This window comes from Rattus norvegicus, chromosome 7, assembly GCF_036323735.1.
Source record: "Rattus norvegicus strain BN/NHsdMcwi chromosome 7, GRCr8, whole genome shotgun sequence".
Classification (NCBI taxonomy): Eukaryota; Metazoa; Chordata; class Mammalia; order Rodentia; family Muridae; genus Rattus; species Rattus norvegicus.
In genome coordinates, this window is record NC_086025.1 from 24,713,815 (window position 1) to 24,734,638 (window position 20,824).

Below are 20,824 nucleotides of genomic sequence, written 5' to 3' on the forward strand. Positions count from 1 at the left end.
AGCCATCTCTCCAGCCCTACCTATATCCCTTGATTCTAATAAAAAAACATTATGAATGAGTCACTCCCAGGGGAACTTCAGGATATGCTGCATTCTTTCTTCCTTCCTTTCCAACCTTCCACTGAAAAGTATATTGAATCAAGCAGGGGTTGCTTTTGCTTTTTCGTTTGGTTGTATTTTACGTTTTTAGATTCCACATGCTTGACACACAAACCTAATGACTGGAATGAGAACTGACACCTCAGGGCTGTTCTCTGCCCACCACACATGAGCATTGTCCTCTTTGCCACATAGAAACAAGCACAAACACACACCACAATAAAGACCATCTGGGGGGGACTCGGCTTGGAGTGACCTTGAATAAGGTGTGTGGGTATACTGAGTCACAGATGTTAACGGGAAATGCTGAAGAAATGATAGTTACTGGGGCTAAGGAGAGCACCGCTTGCTCCTCCAGGAGACCGGGGCTTGATTTCCAGCACCCAGAGGGCAGCACACTGTTGTCTGTAACTTTGGTTCCAGGGGAGCCAGTACCCATTTCTGGCCTCTGCAGGCACCAGGCACATAGAGGGTACACAGTCACACCTGCAGGCAAACCCCTCAAAACATTAACAATGACCATAGTAAAATTGTAATGAGATTATAATTATTTGTCTAACCAGTATGTATTAACCCATTCATAGGAGGTGCTATTCTATACCTCAGGCAAGTGGTGACCTAGAGGAATCCATTACTCTTACATAGAAGACCAGCCATGCAGTAAGGGGGGATGGAGCACAGCTACATAGACGTCAGCTGACCTCAACGTGCGGCTGCCCAAATGGGCAGCAGCAGCATTAGCCCAGAACTTCTTCCGGAAGAGCATTCATTCCGAGGCCACCTTAGACGCTCACAATTAGAACCTGACGGAGGCAGCAACCTGTTCATAAGTCCTCTGCGTAGCCTCCGGCTGCTGTGCGAGGTCCACCAAGGAGTGTGCAGGGAACACCTAGAGGGGATGTTTCTGAATACTGTTGCAGTGCTGAGAGAGACAGCCTAGAGGTGCAAGAGAGAAAATAAGTGACTAGGAAGGCAGGTCGCAGATGCACAGTTCCACTTCTGCCCCGGGAGCTGGCTGTCTCATGGAAGAGACAGGTGTCTGTGGTGGTGATGGTGGTGGTGGTGGAGGTGGTGGTGGAGGTGATGGTGGTGGTGGTGGTGGTGGTTGTGAGTGAATTCTCTTCCAAGAGAACGGGGCTGAAGAGGGAGCGTAGATGGAGGAAGGAAGCTGTGGTTAAAGGAGTATTGGCAGAAAGAATGAGCCACATCCTGCCAGTTCCTAGCTGTCCTCGGTGAGGGAGACCAACCGGGGTGTCCCGAGAACAACAGACTGAAGCCTAGACTGCTGGGGTCACACTCGGCTGTGGCACAGATGTGTCCTCGTTTTCCTGACAGGGCATCTAGACCTCTGTTACCTCTCTGGTCTCCATTTCTAGCTAGGTTCATCCTATTGATTGCTTGGTCTCCCTAGTTTCTTGGATCAGTGGGATAAGCGTGTGTCTCAGGGCACATGAAAATACCTTTTCCTGGTATGTTTCCTCCTCTATCTCCCAAACTGACTCACTTCCACACTTTACACTGTTTTCTACAATGCCGTATTCTCATCACTGTGCTTGCCTATGGCTTGGAGCCATAGACCTCATGCATACTGAGAAAACACTCTACCAGTGGGCTACGTTGCTACCCCAAACTATTTCCCAGTAAGGCCATCTCGGAATCTAAAAATAGTCCTTACGTTTGCTGTGTCTTCCCCTGTGATGTTTAACTGGCTTCATATTTATTTAGTTTTTGCTTAGCTAGAATATAAGCACCACATTTCTTTTGGGAGTGGGGGTGAGGGCATAACCTGGCTGACTCAAGATCATCCTTTTTTGGGCCTCATGACTTTTGTAATCACGGGTAGGTGCCGCCAATCACTCACTCACATCTTTCAAGCAAAAGGTGGTGGTCACTTTGACTATTTTCCCATGAAGTAATTAATCCATCCATGATGAGGAATATATATATATATATATATATGTATATATATGTATGTATGTGTGTATATATATATATATATATATATATATATATATATATATATAATTTTACAACCAGAATCCTAATCCTGTGCCCAGACTGCAAGAACCAATGGAGCATGTATTTCCTCATTGCTGTGACCAAATACCTTGGCTGCTGATTCACAGTGGGAAAGGCGTGGTAGCTTGAGGCTTTGCAGGTGGGACAGGAGGAGCAGATAGTTGCACAGAAGCAAAGACAGGAAATCCAGCGCCCAGCCAGTTTTCTCCTTTGCCCCTCCTTACTCAATCTGGTACCCAAGCCAGTGGGGATGCCCACATCCAGGGTGCTCCTTCCCTCAGTTAATCCTCCCCTGGAATGCCTTCCTAGGCACTCTCAAGCCTGTGGCTCCCTGTCGCCCTGGGCACCTCCGAATCTTATCAAGCTGATAATCAGAATTAAAGTATCACAAAGGGCAAACTTTGGAAGCTGACCAGAAAACAGACAAACAAAAAACCCCCATTCATTTGGAAAAGAACCACCTTAAATGTCAACAAGCAAACAGATAGGAAGTCTGGATCAGAGTGGTGGGATTGCGTGTTTGGATTGCGTGTTTGGGTTCTTTTTGTTTTGTTTGTTTGTTTTTTGTTGTTTTTGGTTGTTTTTTTTTTCTGTTTGTTGGGTTGTTTTGTTTTGTGAAGTCAGTTGAACTAAAGAAACCTTCTGGTGACACAAAACATGAATAGAAGCACTAAGGCTAGCCTGGGTCTCATTCTAATTTTGCAGATGATTTAAAAACAAGCAGGTTGGGGGGTATGACACCATCCTCAGGCCTCAGGCCGAGAGCTTTTCAGCAGACACTGGTTGCTTCTGTGCCTGGTGCTGTACTCAGCACCTCAGATGCTTTGGGAAGTGAAGCAGGAAGGTCCATCTCCTGCCTTCTTGGTGCTTATGTGCACAGGAAGGACCTATATAGCTAATAGAAGAGGTGGCAGGGTAGTCATTTAACTTATTAGATGTCAAGGGCTCTGGGACAAAGGAAGAGAAGGGTTGGATTTAGAATGTCTACAGGGCATTACTTCGCTTGGGCTATTAGTTAACTGTGTTTTGCTCTTTAAACTTCTGATTATCTTTCTGTATTTTTTATTATCTGTATTTTTTAATATTTGGCTGCATTTGATTGCCAAGGACCAGCCTCCGCATAGAGAGGGTTTCTGAGAGAAGAGATGTCTGGGAGTGGCAAAGAGAATGACTCAAAATCAGGTCATGAACCCAAGCTGACGAACTTCCAGTCTGCTTCTCTCTGTTCTGCTTTCTCTCTAGGAGATCTCTCCATCTATGTCCTGCTTGCTTGTGTGCTTGTGTGTGTGTGTGTGTGTGTGTGTGTGTGTGTGTGTGTGTGTGTGTGTGTGTGTGTCTGTTCTCCAAGCAGTTCTCTTTTTATCCTAAAATTTCTCTGGATAGCTCATCTCCTGCAGAACACAGGTCCAGTCTTTTATTTTTACATATCAATCCAGAATTTACTCCCATTCTTAAGAGACAGCAAGCATATATTTTCTTAGCCTTGCAAAAGAATTCATAGATCTGTCTGCCTTTGTTAAGAGATAAACCAGTTGGGTAGAACCCTGCCCTGAAACGACCATTTCTACCACACCTGTGCCTAACCTTGCTCTGACCTAGGCTGGCCTTGAACTCAGGAATCTGCCTGCCTTTGTATCTTTCTGACAAGCTGGTTCATAGTGGAGCTGCCTTTGTCCCTTTAGATTCATGAACCCCCCCCCTCACAATTCATATTGCATCCTTACATTTTGCATAGTTGAGAAATCATAATTCAAACTTATATACCTAGAGTTCTTTTCTACAGCCTTAAGGGCTGTCCTGAAGGTCCCATCATTTACCATTTTTCAGAGACATTAGCCACACCTTCACCTCCTGGACTTGTGCTATCTCAGATCATCATGGAGTACGGAGGAACGTGAAATATGTGCATTATACAAGCAAGCCTTATGCCTAAGGCAGGCATCAACACTTGCAGAGGTTCACACTGGGGGCCCTGTCCCAGGGGCAGGAATCTTGTCACCCTGTCCCCACCAAGGCCATGACAGGCTTGGCTTTTGAGCCTGCCAAGCCTTTATTTGTGGAGTAGCTGAGTGATAGCTTATCTACTCTAAACTGAGTTCTAAAACTAACGCCCTCTACTCCCAGAAAATCCTTATTCTCACCTGCTTGACATTTTCTTGTAGCATTACATATCATAGCACATACGTTAGCATTTTAACCATTTTTACAGTGTGTGGTTAAAAGCAGCACCAAATGCATTCACAGTGTTGCCTGGCTGTCATCACCACATCCAGTTGAGAACTTTCTCCACTTCAACCAATTTTCCTGCGCCCAGTGATCACTCCATGCTCAACCACAGAGCTCTAAGGCCTCTAAGGAGCTCCCTTTGTCTCTTAGAGTTTCCTCCATTAATCTTTTTTTTTTTTTTTTGGTTCTTTTTTTCGGAGCTGGGGACTGAACCCAGGGCCTTGTGCTTCCTAGGTAAGCGCTCTACCACTGAGCTAAATCCCCAGCCCCCATTAATCTTCATCACCACGATCGTCATCGTCACCATCCTGGTGTGTGCACGATGGTGGGGTGGCATGCCATGGTGCATGCATGGAGGTCAGAGGATAACTCTGTGTTCTCTACCTTTCTAGGGATCAAACTCAGGTCTAAGGTTTGTGGGGCAAGCACTCTGAATTTACCGAGCCATCTAGACGGCCCTGAGAAGAATCTTTAAAAAGGAAAGATATCAACCTTTTTAAGGGTGGTTGTGAGAATCAAATGATTCTACAAAGTTTCTAACATAATGAAATTCACAGAGGCCTATTTGATAGACACCTCTCCCCCAGTAGCGGCTGGGGAAAGCACACAGTTCTCTCGCCCATGTATGTCATCCCTCTGTGACCTTTTCACTGATTGTCTTTGATAATGTCTAAATTTAAACTCTTCCGTTGTTTTTGTTTGTTTATTGTTTTTTCAAGACACGGTTTCTCCATGTAGCCCTGGCTGTCCCGGAATTCACTCTATAGACTACTGGCTTCACTGAGACTCTGCCTACCTCTGCCTCCCAAGTGCTGGGATCAGAGGCGTACACCACCATCACCCAGCTTAAATTTAACCTCTTAAATATAAGTTCTGTTAGAATCTTTCCCCAAATGTTGTGAAAAGCCTGCAGTTAAACTGGAGGACTTGTGGGTCTGCCCTAGGCTCTGTCTGCCCATGCCAATTGATGTGGTTTACACCTGGGTGAATGGCACGGACCTCGAACTGCTAAAGGAACTACAGCAGGTCCGGGAGCACATGGAGGAAGAACAGAAAGCCATGCGGTGAGTCACTTTAAGAAAAAGCCCACGAAAAATGACCAAGGGCACACGGAGGTGTAAGGTCAGAGACAGGCAGGGTGACCACTCCAAGCTGGGTAACCTTCTCTTGCCTGGAAGATTTGCTAAGTAAGAGCTTCCCCACTCACTTTCTTTATAAACATCACCAGTACACAGTGGCAGGTCATTTGCACCATACACTGCAGTGACTTCTCTGTCCTGGGGAATAAGACGATGCCACTGCATAAAATAGCCGGCAGCCCCAATCCATAAGTAAAACACGGTTATTGATAGCATTTCATCCCTTTCTGCTCAGCAGCTGTGGAATTAGTTCTCAGCCTGTGTCCCCCTGCCGAGACTGAGCACTTTGCAGGATTTGTTTGTTTTCAGTGCCCTAAGCATTGTGGCACTTCCTGTTGGCATATCAGTTCCAGTGAGGTCACCAAGAAAGAGACCATTGTAGTCTTCTCCGTCCACAGTTGGGGCCTGCACACGAGCTGATGCACGAGTAACAAGCCGTCTTTGCTCTTCACTAGGGAAATCCTCGGGAAGAACACAACCGAACCAACGAAGAAGAGGTGAGCATGTTGGTTTTTCTCTCAGGAATCAAGCTGGAGGACATGACGTGTCAGGATTATCGCCCGTGGGCACACGCTGTTTTATGTTTAAGCAGCTGCTCAAACAGCCCCTCCCCTGCCATTTTGACACCCCATTAAGTGCATTCATTAAAGAGAATTGGCAGTGCTCTACACCATGACTGACTGGGCACTCTCGGAGTTGGTGTTTTGGTCATCTGAGTCCGGCTTGATTTTGGCAAGGCCAGAGTACTCTTTATCTGTCCCGATGCATTGTTCTCTGGGCCTCTTTAGACTGATTACACCCCATGTTTTGCTGTCAAATGTATACCTGTCATCTATTTGTACACTTATAATCCCTTCTTATCTGTGGAAGCTGTCAAGCTGTATATATTTAAGGACCTGGAAGGGGATTTAGCCGAGTGGCAAGAACCAGATACATCTATCCCTTTTGCTCAATGCATTGAATTCAATCACGCCTGACTCTGACCAGCCTTTGCTCACAAGCAGGAGCGTTTTTCTCGCTTCCTTCCCACTTTGCTTTCAAAGGCGCCTGTTTGTGAGGTGCTCGTGACCCCCATTCCTCAACAGTCCTTGGCTTGTTTGCCTTTATTTTTTGGAGACACGGTCTCATATAGCTCAGGCTGGCCCTCACACTGTAGCTGCTAATAGCCTTGAACTCCTGACCCTCCTGCCTCTTCAAGTGCTGGCTGGGATCACAGGAGTGTGCACCTACACTCAACTCACAACTGCCAGTCATAGTTTGTGACCTAAGGTCTCCTGCTCTTTAATTCCTACATTATTCTGCTGCTTCATACCTCTCAAAATGTCGGGCAGGCATGTTCTAAGTATGTGTATTTGTGTTGTAAGTATATAATGTGTCCCTAAAGAACTACGAGGCCACAGGTATTTGAGAGGGACAGATTCACTGTGCTTAGATTGACTCTGAGTCATCATTTTTGAGCCAACGAGGTGATGATTGCTGTCTTTTGCACTCCTATTACTAGCTAAGGAGGTTGGACAGTTTTACACAGCACCACACTAGTTGTGATTCCGTGAACTTTCTAGCCATGCTGTGTGCCCGTTGCTTCTATACACGTAATTTTCAAAGGAGAGTCTCCGATGCAGATAGAAAAGTCTCCCAAGGTTCTCGGAGGAGCCTCGTTATAGTTGCCGCTGTTCGTGTCAGTGTAGTGCCCGGTGTAGTAGTCCATATTGTTCTAGTTGGGGTGGGTAGAGTGTATCCATGCCGTATCCAGAATCTCTTTCCTCATATCCTGACAAGAGCCTTCAGTGGGCTACAAATATATATTTTAATAGTAATAATGAAGTACTTAATTTCTTATGGATTTTTGAGTTAGTAAATTTTGACAAACTTACTTAGTTTGCCTCTTTTTTTGTGTGTGTAAGACATGATTTCACTATGTGTTCCAAAGTGGCCCAGAATTTATAACTGGTCCTTTTGTCTTGTCCTTCAAGTAGGAGACATCACACCTGACTGGTACTCATAATTAATAGAAGTTTGAAAACGGGATCTGAAATGTCTCTTGTTATTTTTACTCCATACTTTCCAACAAAACCTTTTTACATTCTTGAGATTAACGCATTTAGTAAGGTATGATTTTATATAGGCTATGGGGTTCAAACCCGCCTCACTCAGGAGTCGCCAGAGGCTTTCCCTTGCCTGAAGTGTGGTTTGCCTCTGCAGTGAGAGGCAGCTGGAGTGTCTCCTGACGCACTGCATTAAGGTGCCCATGCTTGTTCTGGACCCTCCGCTGCCAGCCAACTGCACCCTGAAGGACCTGCCAGCTCTTTATCCATCGTTTCACGCTGCCAGCGACATGTTCAACATCGCAAAACCCAAAAATCCATCTACTAATGTCTCGGTTGTCGTTTTTGACACTACCAAGGATGGTAAGATTTTTTTTTCCTATTTTTTAAGGGAATATATTTATTGTTTTATGTGTATGAGTGTTTTGTCTGCACGTATGCCTGGAAGACGGATGAGGGTGTGGGGTTCCCCTGGAACTCGAGCCATAGAGAGTTGTGGTCTGCTGTGCGGGTTTTAGAAACTGAACCCTCGTCTGCAATTCTGTGCCATTTGGAATTCTGGGGACTCTTCAGAGGGTCCCAAGATGTGAGGGGAGGGAGTGCTGTTGGATAGTTGCTATGGTCGAAGAAGAAGAGGAAAAAGAATCGATTCAGGAATACCGTTCTCTCCCACCTAGTGTTGGGGTCTAAAGGGTGGGGTGAGGGTGGAGAAGGGAGGAGGAAGGAAGAACCTACGAAGTAGCAAACGGACATGGCTGCTCCTGAGTCAGGGGAGGCAGAGATGGGCCTGGAGAATTGGGGCTGGGGAGAACATGGCAGCCACATGGAAGCCAGAGCGTGATGGCAGATCACTGGGGGAGCTCCAGGACAGCCAGGGCTGCACCGAGAAACCCTGTCTCACACAGACAACAGACAGACAAAGCCCTTCAGCTTTGTCTGCCCATTTCACAGACACTTCCCCTTTCTTTTCAAACCTTTGGTGTGGGGTTCCTGGAGACAAGAACCACAGCCAGTCTCTCAGGCACTCTTGCAGGTTGGCTGTGACTGTGTGATTCCTATTCTTCAGTCAGAATGGCTCAGGTCATGCCTTCCTCTGCTGGGTATTCAGCCTGTATGTCTCTTTGATGACACTTTACATGGATGTTATGTTACACATACCAGACCGTTAGAATTCTCCAACTTCCCAGGATATATCTTATGCCCTCCATATCTGTGGAGACAGTTACCTGATAAATGTATTCAAAAGTTAGGGTCACTCCTAATGGCCAGTGTTGCTGCTTTTAGGGGTGGGGTTGTTGCTGCTGCTGATGGCGGTCTTTGGAGATTGGCCACCACTGTATGGCCCTGGCTGGTCTAGCATTCATTGTGTGGAAGCTGGTATTGAACTTGTGACAGCCCTCTTGCATCAGCTTCGTGAGTGTTGAGGTTGCAAGAGTGAACACCACTCCCGCCTGTTTTGACACTTCCTTCACTTGAGTGTTCTCAGGGCCTTGTGCACACTAAGCAGACGCTCTCTGCTCAGCTACACCCCCGGCCCAGCTCTGTTTGTGTGGTGTGCTTGAGGCTCTTGTCCAGGGCTGCTGTCCATCTCCCCAGACTGCAGTTTGTAGGACCTGCCTCATTTGTCCCTGGAGATCCGAATCAGAGCCCCCACCCTGAGCTTCCTGTCTTCACCCATCCTGGGTGTCAGCATCGCCTTTCCTGGGTCCTTTGTACACTTTTCTCCATACTTCTGCAGTTGAGTGCCCACCAGCCCCAACACTGCTCCACGTCACCTGATGAATCTAAGACTTTCACTGCGGGAAAGCCATTTTTTAAAGGGATGTGGGCCATGAGGCGGCTGCTTGCTCTCTAGTATAAATACCCCTGCCTGATGAGGCCCCTTCTCTACTGCGGCTTCTCTTACTTGCTAGTAATGACGTTCGTTCCCAGAGGTTTTACTCTAGTCAGATAATGTCTTTCTCTTCTCACCCAGGTTTGCTCTTAGATCTGTGATTTTTCTATTCATCCTCCCCATCACTTCTTCCTTGCAGTCCAGCCTGTTTGTCTATTTTCACAGAGCACTCCATGTTTCTGTGGCCTGCGTAAATCACCTGGCAATACAGAATTTAATGTCTAGTTATACACTGCTCTCTAGGGTGCCTCCTTTGTTGAATGTGATGATTTTACCTTCCTAATAACTATTTTCTTTAACCCATATGTTATTATGCTATGTTATTAGCTCCCAAGATGCTCTGTAGAGCGCTCTGCTATACAGAGCATGTATGTATGTATGTATGTATGTATGTATGTATGTATGTATGTTAAACCTATGCTTGCTTCTTGCATTGTCTGTTGCAGTTGAAGACGCCCATGCTGGACTGTTTAAAGGAAGCAGCAAGCAGACAGTGTGGAGAGCCTACTTGGTAGGTCGTTTGAACTCTAGCTGTTCTTTTGCATTGGACTAGAATACAAGTATGAGTAATAAAGACCTTGGGTCTTGCTGTGTAATCCCAGCGGGCCTTGAGCTTGCAATCTTCCCGCCTCCACCTTGGGAATGCCAGGATTGCAGTCCTGTGCCACCATGCTTTGCTCCTCGAGGACCTTTTCTCTGTCACCAGCCTTCTGGCTAATGAGAGTCCAACTATGGTGATAGCTTTCATTCGAAGCTCAGAGAGCACAGTAGAAGCAAGCGCACCAGCTTCCTGCTGTAAGTTTTCACCCGCTTCGTGGTAAGGAAGGTAAGTCGAATCTTTTCTTTTTGGTCTAGACAACAGACAAAGAAGTCCCAGGCTTAGTGCTGATGCAAGACCTGGCGTTCCTGAGTGGATTCCCACCAACATTCAAGGAGACGATTCAGCTGAAGACAAAACTGCCAGAAAATCTTTCTTCTAAAATAAAACTGGTAAGAGCAGAAAAAGAGACACCACCGTGGCACGTCACGTTTCATGTATGACCCTTCTGTCATGACCCACTTTGCATTTTATTCAGAGTTTGGCCAACAGTTATAAAAGGAAGGCAAAGAGTATTAACTCTGTCCTTTCACAGTATGCTGTCAGAAAGGTAGATCTGCGCAGAAGCTCCTCAGTGCTTTGTTTTTTGAGGCTAGATCTCAGCCAGGTTGGTAATAAACTTGCGGCAATCCTCCTGCCTCAGCATCTTGAGTGCTGCTATTACAGATTTGCACTTTCAAACTGAACTCTGAAATTACTACTTTTATAATTTATCACTCACCTTTTTCTTGCTATGTGTCCGCGTCCATTCCATTTGTGTGTGTGTGTGTGTGTGTTGGAGAAAGTCATAAAAGTAGTTAGAACTCTAACATGCATATCTATGACAGCTTTTATTCATAAAGGGGTTATAATTCATATATTTAGAATGTTTGATAATATGAAATTCCGATTAATAGCAGATCCAGGCATCAATGTATTTAAGATATAAGTGTATTTCTTATCCATGAGCCCTGAACATTCTTTTTCTGAGAATCGACTTTGGTTGGCTGGTGACTGGCCTTTTCCTGAACAGTTCTTGTTTTCTGGATCACCCGCTGGTAGATCCAGGACAGTCAGGCTGTGGGTGTGATTTCTTGCTGACCTTATGACCCGCTGTCATAGCAGGGGGTGAAGGAGGACACCTTTTCTCTTAGAGGAGCAGGCGTGCAGCCCTTGCCTCTGGAATGGTTCAATCCAGCTCTCTCATGTTTTCACTATTTAACAAAATCGTGAGGAGATGGAGAAGGCGCGGGCAGCAGGAAGGAAGTAGGTCTTTCTTGGTTCTTGGGTTAGTCACTCCTTCCCAGAGTTCCCTGTAACTTTTTCCTCCTTCACTGGCTTTTATGGTTAAGATGCTTTGTATTGTGTCTGAGAAAACCATGTGTGAATTACATCGTTTTCTCATTTCCTGTCTCCCCATAGCTTGCTAGTGTTGTTCCCATAGCTCGTTTCTCCCTCCCTCTTCCTCTTCCTCTTCTTCCTCCTCCTCCTCCTCTCTTGTTCATCTTCATTTTTGTTTGCGGCGGATCTCACTCTGTAGTCCTGACTGGCCTGCAACTTGCTCTGTAGACTAGGCTGTCCTCAAATTTGTAACCTTCCCGTCTCTGCTTCTTGTCAGTGCTCAGGAATGCGCCACCATTCCCGGCTGTCCCTCATAGGGCATCTGACTTTGAGACAATTCCAGAAGTCTAGTCGTCAGCATGCAGTACTTGTATGAACCGGAATAGCACGAAGCTGTAATCGGGTCGTATTTGTGGTTACCCTGCAGTTACCCTAAAATAGATATCACGTTTCCTCCTTCCCCTGAGGTACTCTCAGTACCGATTTGAGATGAAACCATAGATAGATTAGCTTTTGTTTCAGTCAAAGTTTGCTTGGCTTTTTAGTTGCTAGTCTCAGAATTACAGACAAACTACATTTTCATTACCAGCTCACCGCCCTTATGGGAGGAATGACTTTCTTCGTTCTATTTCTGTAAGACCACATTCATCGAAATGTTAAAGGCAGTTAGGAAATTACCCTGCCCCTCCATCTTAAACCTGTGTGGATATTTCACATCCTGCTGTGCTGAACCGCTCGTGTGCTGACTTTTGACATGCCTGCTGGTGACCGGTGTGCACTGACATGGATAACAGTTCCCGATGCTCTACAAGCTATCTGGTGTGTGCGGCTGGATGTGAGCTGTAGCGGTGACTTGAGTTGCCAGAGAAATTGAGAACCAGGAAGGACAGATGAGGCGGCATTTGAGGTCAGTTTTTCAAATCTGCGTATGTTACGGGACAGTTCAGGCGATACTTGTCCCTAAGAATGTGTGCATACATGTGTACGGGCATGGGCGTGTGGGGAGAGGTTGATGCCAGGTGTCTTCCTTGGTTATCCTCCTGACCCCCACCGGGATTCTTTTTGAGCCAGCCTCTCATTTAGTCTTTGGCATTACCAGTTGGCCAGACCAGCGAGCTCTAGGGACTCTGTTTCCCTTCTCCCAAGCAAGCGCTGGGCTTGCAGGCATGCGCAGATGGTTTCTGGGGATCAGAACTCAGGTCCTTATCATTCCATGCAGCCGTTTCCCAGCCCCCAACTCTTCCATTCTTCCTGTCGGTTCGGCCTTCTGGTTCCATTATGCCCCTTCTGAGAATGGTGGTTCCTAACGTGGTTCTTGTTGTAAAAATATAAAAAATAAAAGGGTATCTTTTATCCCCACTCGGTGCCCCAAGGTATCTGCTAGACATCTGGTCTGAGTCAGCAAATCGTCTCACCCGATCTGCTCTATCCCATCTCACACTGCCTAGGGCCTCTCTCTGAGCCTGGCAGCGATCTCTCTACCTATCCAGTTCCCAAGGCAGGCTTCCATGCCAGAAACTCACACCCCAACTTGGTGGTGTCCCAGACCAGCCCCCTCACACTCTCTTAAATCTGCACATGAAAGAACACACAACACAATAACCTCTGACCCAATTGATAAGATATAATTGCCCACCTAAACATACAAAGCCCAATACACGTCCATCCCTTAATGTTCATAACACCCTATCAGTTTCCATGTTCTCTCTGCTGTGGCTGTCTCCTGTCTCTCCATTCCGTCTCCTCTTCCTTCAAACTCTTCTCCCGCCCATCCTTCCTTCCCATCCAATGACAGGCCTCCTTCTATCCTGTACCTGCCCTCACCTGTATTTTACAAATTAAATGGGGAGAAGGTTCTGGTGAAGTCGCCTGAGTCCTGAGTACTGATGAGGCAGCTGTCCTTGGGGAGGTGGAATTAGCATCAAAATACAGATAACTCCAGGGCAAACCACCACAGGTTGTCAGCCCATCTAGATGATTTCTGTCAAATACCTCCTGCACGGCAGGGAGAATGTGAGGAAGAAGGAGGGCATTAAAACATTTACTTGGGACGCAAACATTTCCAAATAGCAGTATAACGTGCCCAAGAACGCCTGGGCTTTAGTCACATTAGGACAGGCTTTGCAGCTTGGCTGGGTCCTCATCAGAGCCACTGTTCTAGGGCTGAGAAGGGGGAGCGCTGAGAACAGCTCGGACAAAGGGCTGGGAGCTCGGAAGTAGACGGTGTGTCTGGGGAGTTCCTAGAAGCAGGCTGCCCCAGGTCTCTCTCCTTACGGGTGGGGCAGAGAGGGCTGTGACAGGAAAAAGACAATCTGGTTTGTTTCTAAGGCACACACCTTAGAGTAGAGACTGGCATGGTAGACGTTAGGGCTAGAACCAGTTCAGTCCTGTGAACTCTTCCTATTCAGGACCTCTGGCCTTGGGAGCCAGTGGTGGGACTAGTTCCTGAAGCATCCGAAAGACACACAGCCTCCTGTGTTGTCGGGAAGGAAGGCTCGGAGAGTTGGACGTTTACAGTGCAGACGGGAGTGACTGCGTCAGCCGCACTGAACTGCAGTGGGAGAAACAAGTTCGGTTAGTGTGGCATTTGAGGCACGTGCCACGCATGAGAGGGACAACCACGCTCCACTGAGGGTCAGGACTTGGACAGCACCATCTCGACACATGCCTGTGCTCTTCCAGGAGGACTTTGCTGAGGCCTGTGATCCAGGAGTCAGACAGGGAGGCTCCAGGCATGTCCGGCAGACACCACAGGCTGCCTCTTAGAACACTGCTCTGTTCACCTCTGCACCTCCACACAAGGGCTGAGCATTCTTCCTGAAGAATGCTTACAGGATGCAGGCCTTGGACCAGAAGGGAAGGCCTGTCAGTTCCGTGCTGATCCGCTCCCAGGGAGCTGATGTATGCGTACGCCTTCACCTTCATGCCCTGTCCTGTTAAAGGAAAATGTGCTTTTGTAGCTCTGAGGGGAAGACTAGGATGAGAGAGTCAGTATCGCTAAGGTAATGGGTGGGAAGCCCTACAAGCCTTGTGACCGCCATCATCCTGTGCGACTAACAACCCCCTGTCAGGTTTTCCATTCAGATCCTTCTGTGGTTTTAGATGTCTTTCATCCATGGTGGGGCTTTTCCACTGACTTTTGGTTTGGTTGTGTTCTGTTCCTTAACCTGTGAGGAACAGTCAGATGTCGCCCCAGAACTCGAAAGGCAATGCTCACACTAAGCGTAATTCAGCGATGGTGATTGCTGTGTGGGTATGCAGGTGTCCGTGCCCTGCCCTTGAGAGTTAGAGTCGAGTTTGGAAGGACAGGACCCACGTACAAAGTATCTGGGGAGTGCGTGGATAACTGATAGACTGCCACAGAGTTGTCCTCTCATTTGGAGAGAAGTGTGCCCCAGAGGCTCCGGTGTTTGAATACCCGAGTCCCGGCTGGTGGCACAGTTTTGAGTGGTTGTGGAACCTTTGGGAGATGGGTCCTAGCTGGATGAAGTGGGTCACTAGGGAGCTTATAAGCCGGTCCTGCTTCCTGGTCTGTTTCCGCTGAGGTGTGTCATGTCCGCCATCCTTCTTGTTGTACCGTGAGGGAGAGCTCCTTCAAATAGTGAGCCAAGGTATATGCTTCCTCCCTTGTCTCAGTCAGGGATTGTGGCACAGTGACACACACACACACACACACACACACACACACACACACACACACACACAAATAACCAGTGTGGAAATAGGGAAGGTCTATGTGTTTAGAGACATGGGGGAGTCTCCAGACCATGTGTACTGGTTCCCTGAAGGCTGGATAAGCCTAGTGATCAGGTAGGAAGGATAGGTACCGTTGCATAGCAACTCACCTCTAGTCCAGCCCTCGGAATTCTGCCACCAAAAATCATGCTGCCAGTTAAACACCTCTAATCTGAAAATCCAAAACCTAAGGTGCTCCAAAATCTGAATATTCTAAGTGCCAGCATGACACCACAAGTGTCAAATGAGGTGTGTATCCTCATATGAAACCGTGTTTCGTGTACAGAGTTATTTACAACGCATTAAATTATCTCCAGGCTGTGTGTACAAGGTATGCATGAAACACAAATTTCATATTCAGGCTTGGGTTTCATCCCCCAAATAGTTCATCACACATATGTAAATATTTGGAAATCCTCTTTTTTGAGACAGGGTCTCACTATGTAGCCCTAACTGGCCTAGAACTCGATCTGTAGACCAAGCTAAGCCTCAAACACAAGATCTTTCTGCCTCCTGAATGCAGGGATTAAGGGTGTGTTTGATCCTGCCAGTCCTGAAACAAAATAGACACAGTGACATAGTGGAGCCTGCCTTTAATTCCATCACTCAGGAGACAGAGGCAGGGGCATCTCAAGGCCTCCAGAGCAAGTTCCAGGCCAAGCCAAAACTACACAGTAAGACCCTGCCTCAAAAAACAGAACAAAACAAAGATAAGTCAACACTAAAACCCTTCTAGGCCCAGGCATTCTTTTCTTTCCAACATAATATTTTTATTGATTATCTGGGAATTTCACATAATGCCCCCAAGTTCACACTTCCCAGTCCTCCCAGGTCTGCCCCACCCCACTGTTGTGACCTACCCTGGCCCCCGTACCCCCTTCCCCCCACACCCCAGATAAAACCAACCAAGTCCAATGTGTGTTGCCCACACACTCCCTGGAGCATGGTCAGGCTCCCAGTGGCCAATCCCTTAAAGAAAACGGAGTCCTTCCCCCACACCACCCCCACCCCCAGAAGCTATCCCTGTGCAAAGCCACACTTGAGCATCCCTGCCACAGTTGTTAAACGAGTTCTCTTCAGTGGCCTCCTGTCTAGGCTCTCACTTTTTAGGGGAGTGGAGGATTTTAGGGGGGTAGGGTGGGAGTTGTCACAGAAGCCTTCTGTGTCTTCTCTCAAATGTGAGTCTTTCATCATCAGTATGTCTACAGAGCAAGTTCTAGGCCAGCTAGGGCTACATAGTGAGATCTGTCTCAAAAAAAAAAAAAAAAAAAAAAAGAGGAGTTCCAAATATTTACATATGTGTGGCAAACTATTTGGGGGGTGAAACTCAACCCTAAGTATGAAATTCTTTTCTTTTTTCCTACCCCTAGTTCAGGGTTCCTCCGGCTGTCCTGGAATCACTCTGTAGACTGAGCTGGCCTCAGACTCAGAGCTCCATCTGCCTCTGCCTCTGCCTCGTGCTGGGATTAAAGGCGTGTGCGACCATTGTCCGGTCTCAGTTGAGATTTTCTTTTTTTCTTCTTCTTTTTTTTTTTTTTTAAGTCTAAGTGCTAAAAATTCTTTCTGGAAATAGTGCAGATGGTAGAAACATGTCTGAGGGTATTTCAGAAATCTCTGAAGCTAAGAATGTACCTCAGTAGATTGGATGCCTGCATAGCTTCCCAGAGGTCGAGTCCCTAGCATTGCCCAGAACAGATGGCTGCAGAGAGGCCTGCAGACCCAGCCCTACAGAGATGGCGACCACACAATCAGGAGCGCCAGCCGAGAACTCCACCCTTCATCAGAAACCACAGCTACTCCACCTTCCCAGAAAGCAACATTGCATTTACTACAAAAAAATCCAGGATCAAGGTACATCTCAGATCCTTTCCCACCGAAAGATGCTTCTAGTACAAGTAATGAAGGAGTTGCAGGATAGGGCTGCCACCTAGTGGACAGCAGAGGCTACGCTTGTTACCCTGCCCCTTACAGGGGCAGAAAGTCTCATGCTTTGGAAGAATGTTTTAAAGCTCTTACTTTTTATCTCTCTTCCACCTATTGTGTGGTTACCATGCGAGGACTCTCTCTGATCTTTGATGCTGTAGTTAGAAGCCAGCACTAGGTAATTTCTAGTATGAACTGAGGAGATGGCTCTGAAGGTAAAGGGGCTGTTGGGTTCTGAGTGGAAGCCAAGAAAACTTACTTCAGAGACAGAAGCTTAAAAATGAAAGCTTTGTTTTCTGTGAGCTCAGGAAGGCAGCCGGTTGAGGATCCATGAAGGGAGATAGTACACCATCTTCATAGAATGGGAACACAAGGAAGTTAACGTTGGTGACTGGGCTTTTTCCTGGACCCCTGGTTTCAGGGTCCTTGGGTCAGCTTTTGCAGTCAGGTCCCCTCCTGGACTCCGGTCCAGAATTTAGAGTGAGAGGGGAACAAAGGAGGGGCAAGCTGTACACAGTCAACTCCGTGTGGCAGGTAGCACAGTGATGACGTGTGCACCTCAGACTAGATAGCGCAATGGCAGCGACATCCCCCGTGATCCTTTACTTTTAACACACAGTCCTGAAACACCTGAGAGGCAGGACAGGAGCTGGGTCCCAGGTCCCGGGACATGGACTCAGTTTTAACCCTGCCAGCAAGGTGGAACTTGTTTCTAAGATGGCCGAACTCAGGATACTGTCTCCCAATGGTGCTTGCTGTCAGATCTTGTAACCAAATTCAGTCCTAGTAAGCCACATTCTGGAAGGGGAGGTCAGACTCCTGCAAGTGGTCCTCTTGACTTTCAACCTTCCCATGTCGTACACGCCCCCACCACCACAAAATACAGAAATAAAATGAAAATTTTAAAATTATTTTAAAGTATTTTTTTAAAAAGTTGCTAATTAAAGAATAATTTTCTCGACAAAATTCTTACCAAATAAAAGGCCAATGCAAAATATAAAATTAGATGTCATTTTTTATAAGTAATGCTGTGGAGTTGGGGCTCTCCTATTGAGAGTCTCAGATTGCCTTAAGACTCTGAAGAATTCTTTTCTTTTTAAATGAATGGTGCTGGGTTGGGAGCAGAGACTCACTCACAGATGAGAGTCAGTCACTCTTCCTGAACTGTATCCTGACACCAGGTTGTTTTTTTTTTTTTGTTTTGTTTTGTTTTTTATCATTAGCACAGCAGCAACAACAAACCTTTCTACTTAAAAGAAAAGATTGTGTTTTGTTTCCCTTGTCTGAACGGAGGTGCTTAGCCTCCCAGGGACCGCTAACTCCTCTGTGGTGATTTGGGACTCCATGGGAGCTGTGACGTGGACAGTTCACACAGGACTTGCTGAACGCCTGCCTCCTGTTTTGCTCTCCGTTCTCTTGCTCTGATGCTGGCTGGTGGTCCTCAGACTCCTTCCTGTGGTGACCAGAGCTGAGAAGAGAGCGCTGCTTTGTTTGGATTCAGAAAGTCCAGGTTCTGATTTATGGGGCTCAGCTCAGCAAGCAACAGGGCCGGCAGTCCTGGATGACCCCAGCCAGCCTGCCTGCCTCTGTCGATCTCCAAGTATCCCCAGTCCAGCCTTCCACCTGGGGTACAGGGCTTAGCCGGCTTAGCCGTCACCCGTCACAGGCCAGCTCCCTATGGCAGCACGAGCCACCAGGGCTCAAAGCAGTGCAGAGCTGAATTTACACATCAACCCTGGTACAGTAATTGCCCAAGGCAGTGTCTGGTGCCCATTATGTGCCCAGTCAGTGGGAGAAATTGTACTGAAAATGCTATAATTACCAAGTTAGAGTGTAACACAGACTTGTAATCTGCCTCAGAAGGCTGGGGTAGGAGGATGGCCAATTCAAGGCCTCTCCAGGCACCTCAGTGAGATCCTGTCTCAAAATACAAAGTAAAGAGGGGGTGGCGTGAGGAGAGGGTGTAGCTTAGTGGCATTTCTATGAGGCTTCAAGATTACTTCCAAGGTAAAAACAACTTTGATAGGCGACATTAGGATGCAGATATTTTCCCATTAAGTTTAAAATTAAATTATAGCAAGACAGTACTGCTTATTCTAGAATCATAGTTCAACTCACTGTAGGGGAGCTTAGAAGTGTGGTGGGAACCAGTGAGTTGGAAGGAAGGGGCACAGAATCTTGCAGGGCAAGGTGGGACAGACCGTTTCCCATTCACACAGAGGCAGGAATGACAGCCGTGATCACCGACCTCTGGAGATCCCAGTGTGGGCCAGGACAGTCAAGGTAAAGGGACACAGTCAGAGGACAGTGTGCACACTGCTGGTGCTTAAGAGTTGACGGAGTACGCCTGGGCGATGGCAGGTGGATCTCTGAGTTCTCGAGTTCAAGTCCAGCCTGGTCTACAGACAGGTAGTGTGGCTGCTCAGAGTGGAGAAGCCAATACCACTGTTCACATTGTTCCCTCTTAGGCTTCTGATGGCCAAAGCTTAGCCCACAGAGGTATTTTCCTCCGGAAGTGCTTCAGACAGTCAGGCCTAAGGTGTTCCAGGAGTGAGGCAGAAAGTGCTGAGACGCCTACGCAGAGTACGGAGTCGCCTAATCCAGCAGGGTTACATATTGGTTTCCCCCAGTGTGATCATAGCCCCGAGACACAGTCTCTCCACATAGCCCTGGCTGTCCCCGGAACCTACTATGTAGACCAAGCTGGCCTTGAACTCAGAGATCTGCCTGACTCTGCCTGCCTTCTGAGTCCTGACACCACCTCTGCTGTTTGTTTGTTTGTTTGTTTGTTTGTTTGTTTGTTTGTTTAAATGAAGAGCAATAGAAACCATTTAAGCCAGCTCTGAAGAATTAGACGGGTTTCATAAGAGTCAACCTCTCAGGAGGTCTGGTGTCTCTTCTGGGCACTGTGGTGCGGCCACAGCTGTCAAACATGCCCGAGGTGTCCCGTTCACACAGACCTCCACATCTTCCTGTTGCATTCATCTGGGTAACACTTGGGGCCTGTGACGCTGTCTTTACGTTTCACGATTCAACGTTTAAAAACTGGGCCTGATGACTCACCTGCAATCTCAGCACTTGGGAGGCTGAGGCAGAAGGATTGCCAGGAGGTCAGCCTAGACCTCGAAACTCTTTCAAAAATAACTAAGTAAATCGATGACTAAAGAAAGAACTTAAGTGTAAACCTGCGTTTATCCGTGAGGCCCACGTGCCGTGTGTTTCTCTGTCACCTCTCAGTTGCAGCTGTACTCGGAGGCCAGCGTCGCTCTTCTGAAATTGAATAACCCCAAAGGTTTCCCCGAGCTGAACAAGCAGACCAAGAAGAACATGAGCATCAGTGGGAAGGAACTGGCCATCAGCCCTGCCTATCTGCTGTGGGACCTGAGCGCCATCAGCCAGGTAAGGAGCGTAGACTCCTACAGCCCAGGTCAAGAACTCAGAACGTCTGCCACTGGCAGAATAGCTCAGCCAGCCGGGGGCTTCTCCAAACCGTCATGCTCTACCACTGGTTTGCTACTTGTTGAGAAGAACAAGGCCAAAGAGATGGCTCAGCTGAAAAGAGCACTTGCTGCTCTTCCAGAGGACCGAAGCTGGCCTTCAGCACCCATACTAGATGGCTCCTAACCTCCTCTGACTCTGGTTTCCAAGGAATCGTTTGTCTTTGGCCTCCGAAGGCACCAGTGTACACATAGACTCACGGTCACTCATACACAAGTGTAAACAGTAAAATAAAGCTTTGGGCAGGCCAGGATAGGGCAGGCCTTTAATCCCAGCATTCTAGAGGCAGAGGCAGGCAAACATCTGTTTGAGACCAGCCTAGTCTACA

At 47.3% G+C, this 20,824-nt stretch overlaps 1 protein-coding gene across 2 annotated transcripts in view; it reads left to right on the forward strand.

The window, feature by feature from the left end:
- Positions 1-20,824, forward strand: part of Gnptab (N-acetylglucosamine-1-phosphate transferase subunits alpha and beta) — a 66,899-nt gene that overhangs the window by 25,892 nt on the left and 20,183 nt on the right. For both annotated transcript variants that reach the window (XM_017595197.3, NM_001427158.1), the window contains exons 3-8: positions 5,289-5,408; positions 5,939-5,980; positions 7,686-7,891; positions 9,869-9,933; positions 10,278-10,412; positions 20,236-20,397. In XM_017595197.3, the coding sequence (XP_017450686.2) occupies positions 5,289-5,408; positions 5,939-5,980; positions 7,686-7,891; positions 9,869-9,933; positions 10,278-10,412; positions 20,236-20,397 (730 nt within the window). The remainder of the gene's footprint in view (positions 1-5,288; positions 5,409-5,938; positions 5,981-7,685; positions 7,892-9,868; positions 9,934-10,277; positions 10,413-20,235; positions 20,398-20,824) is intronic.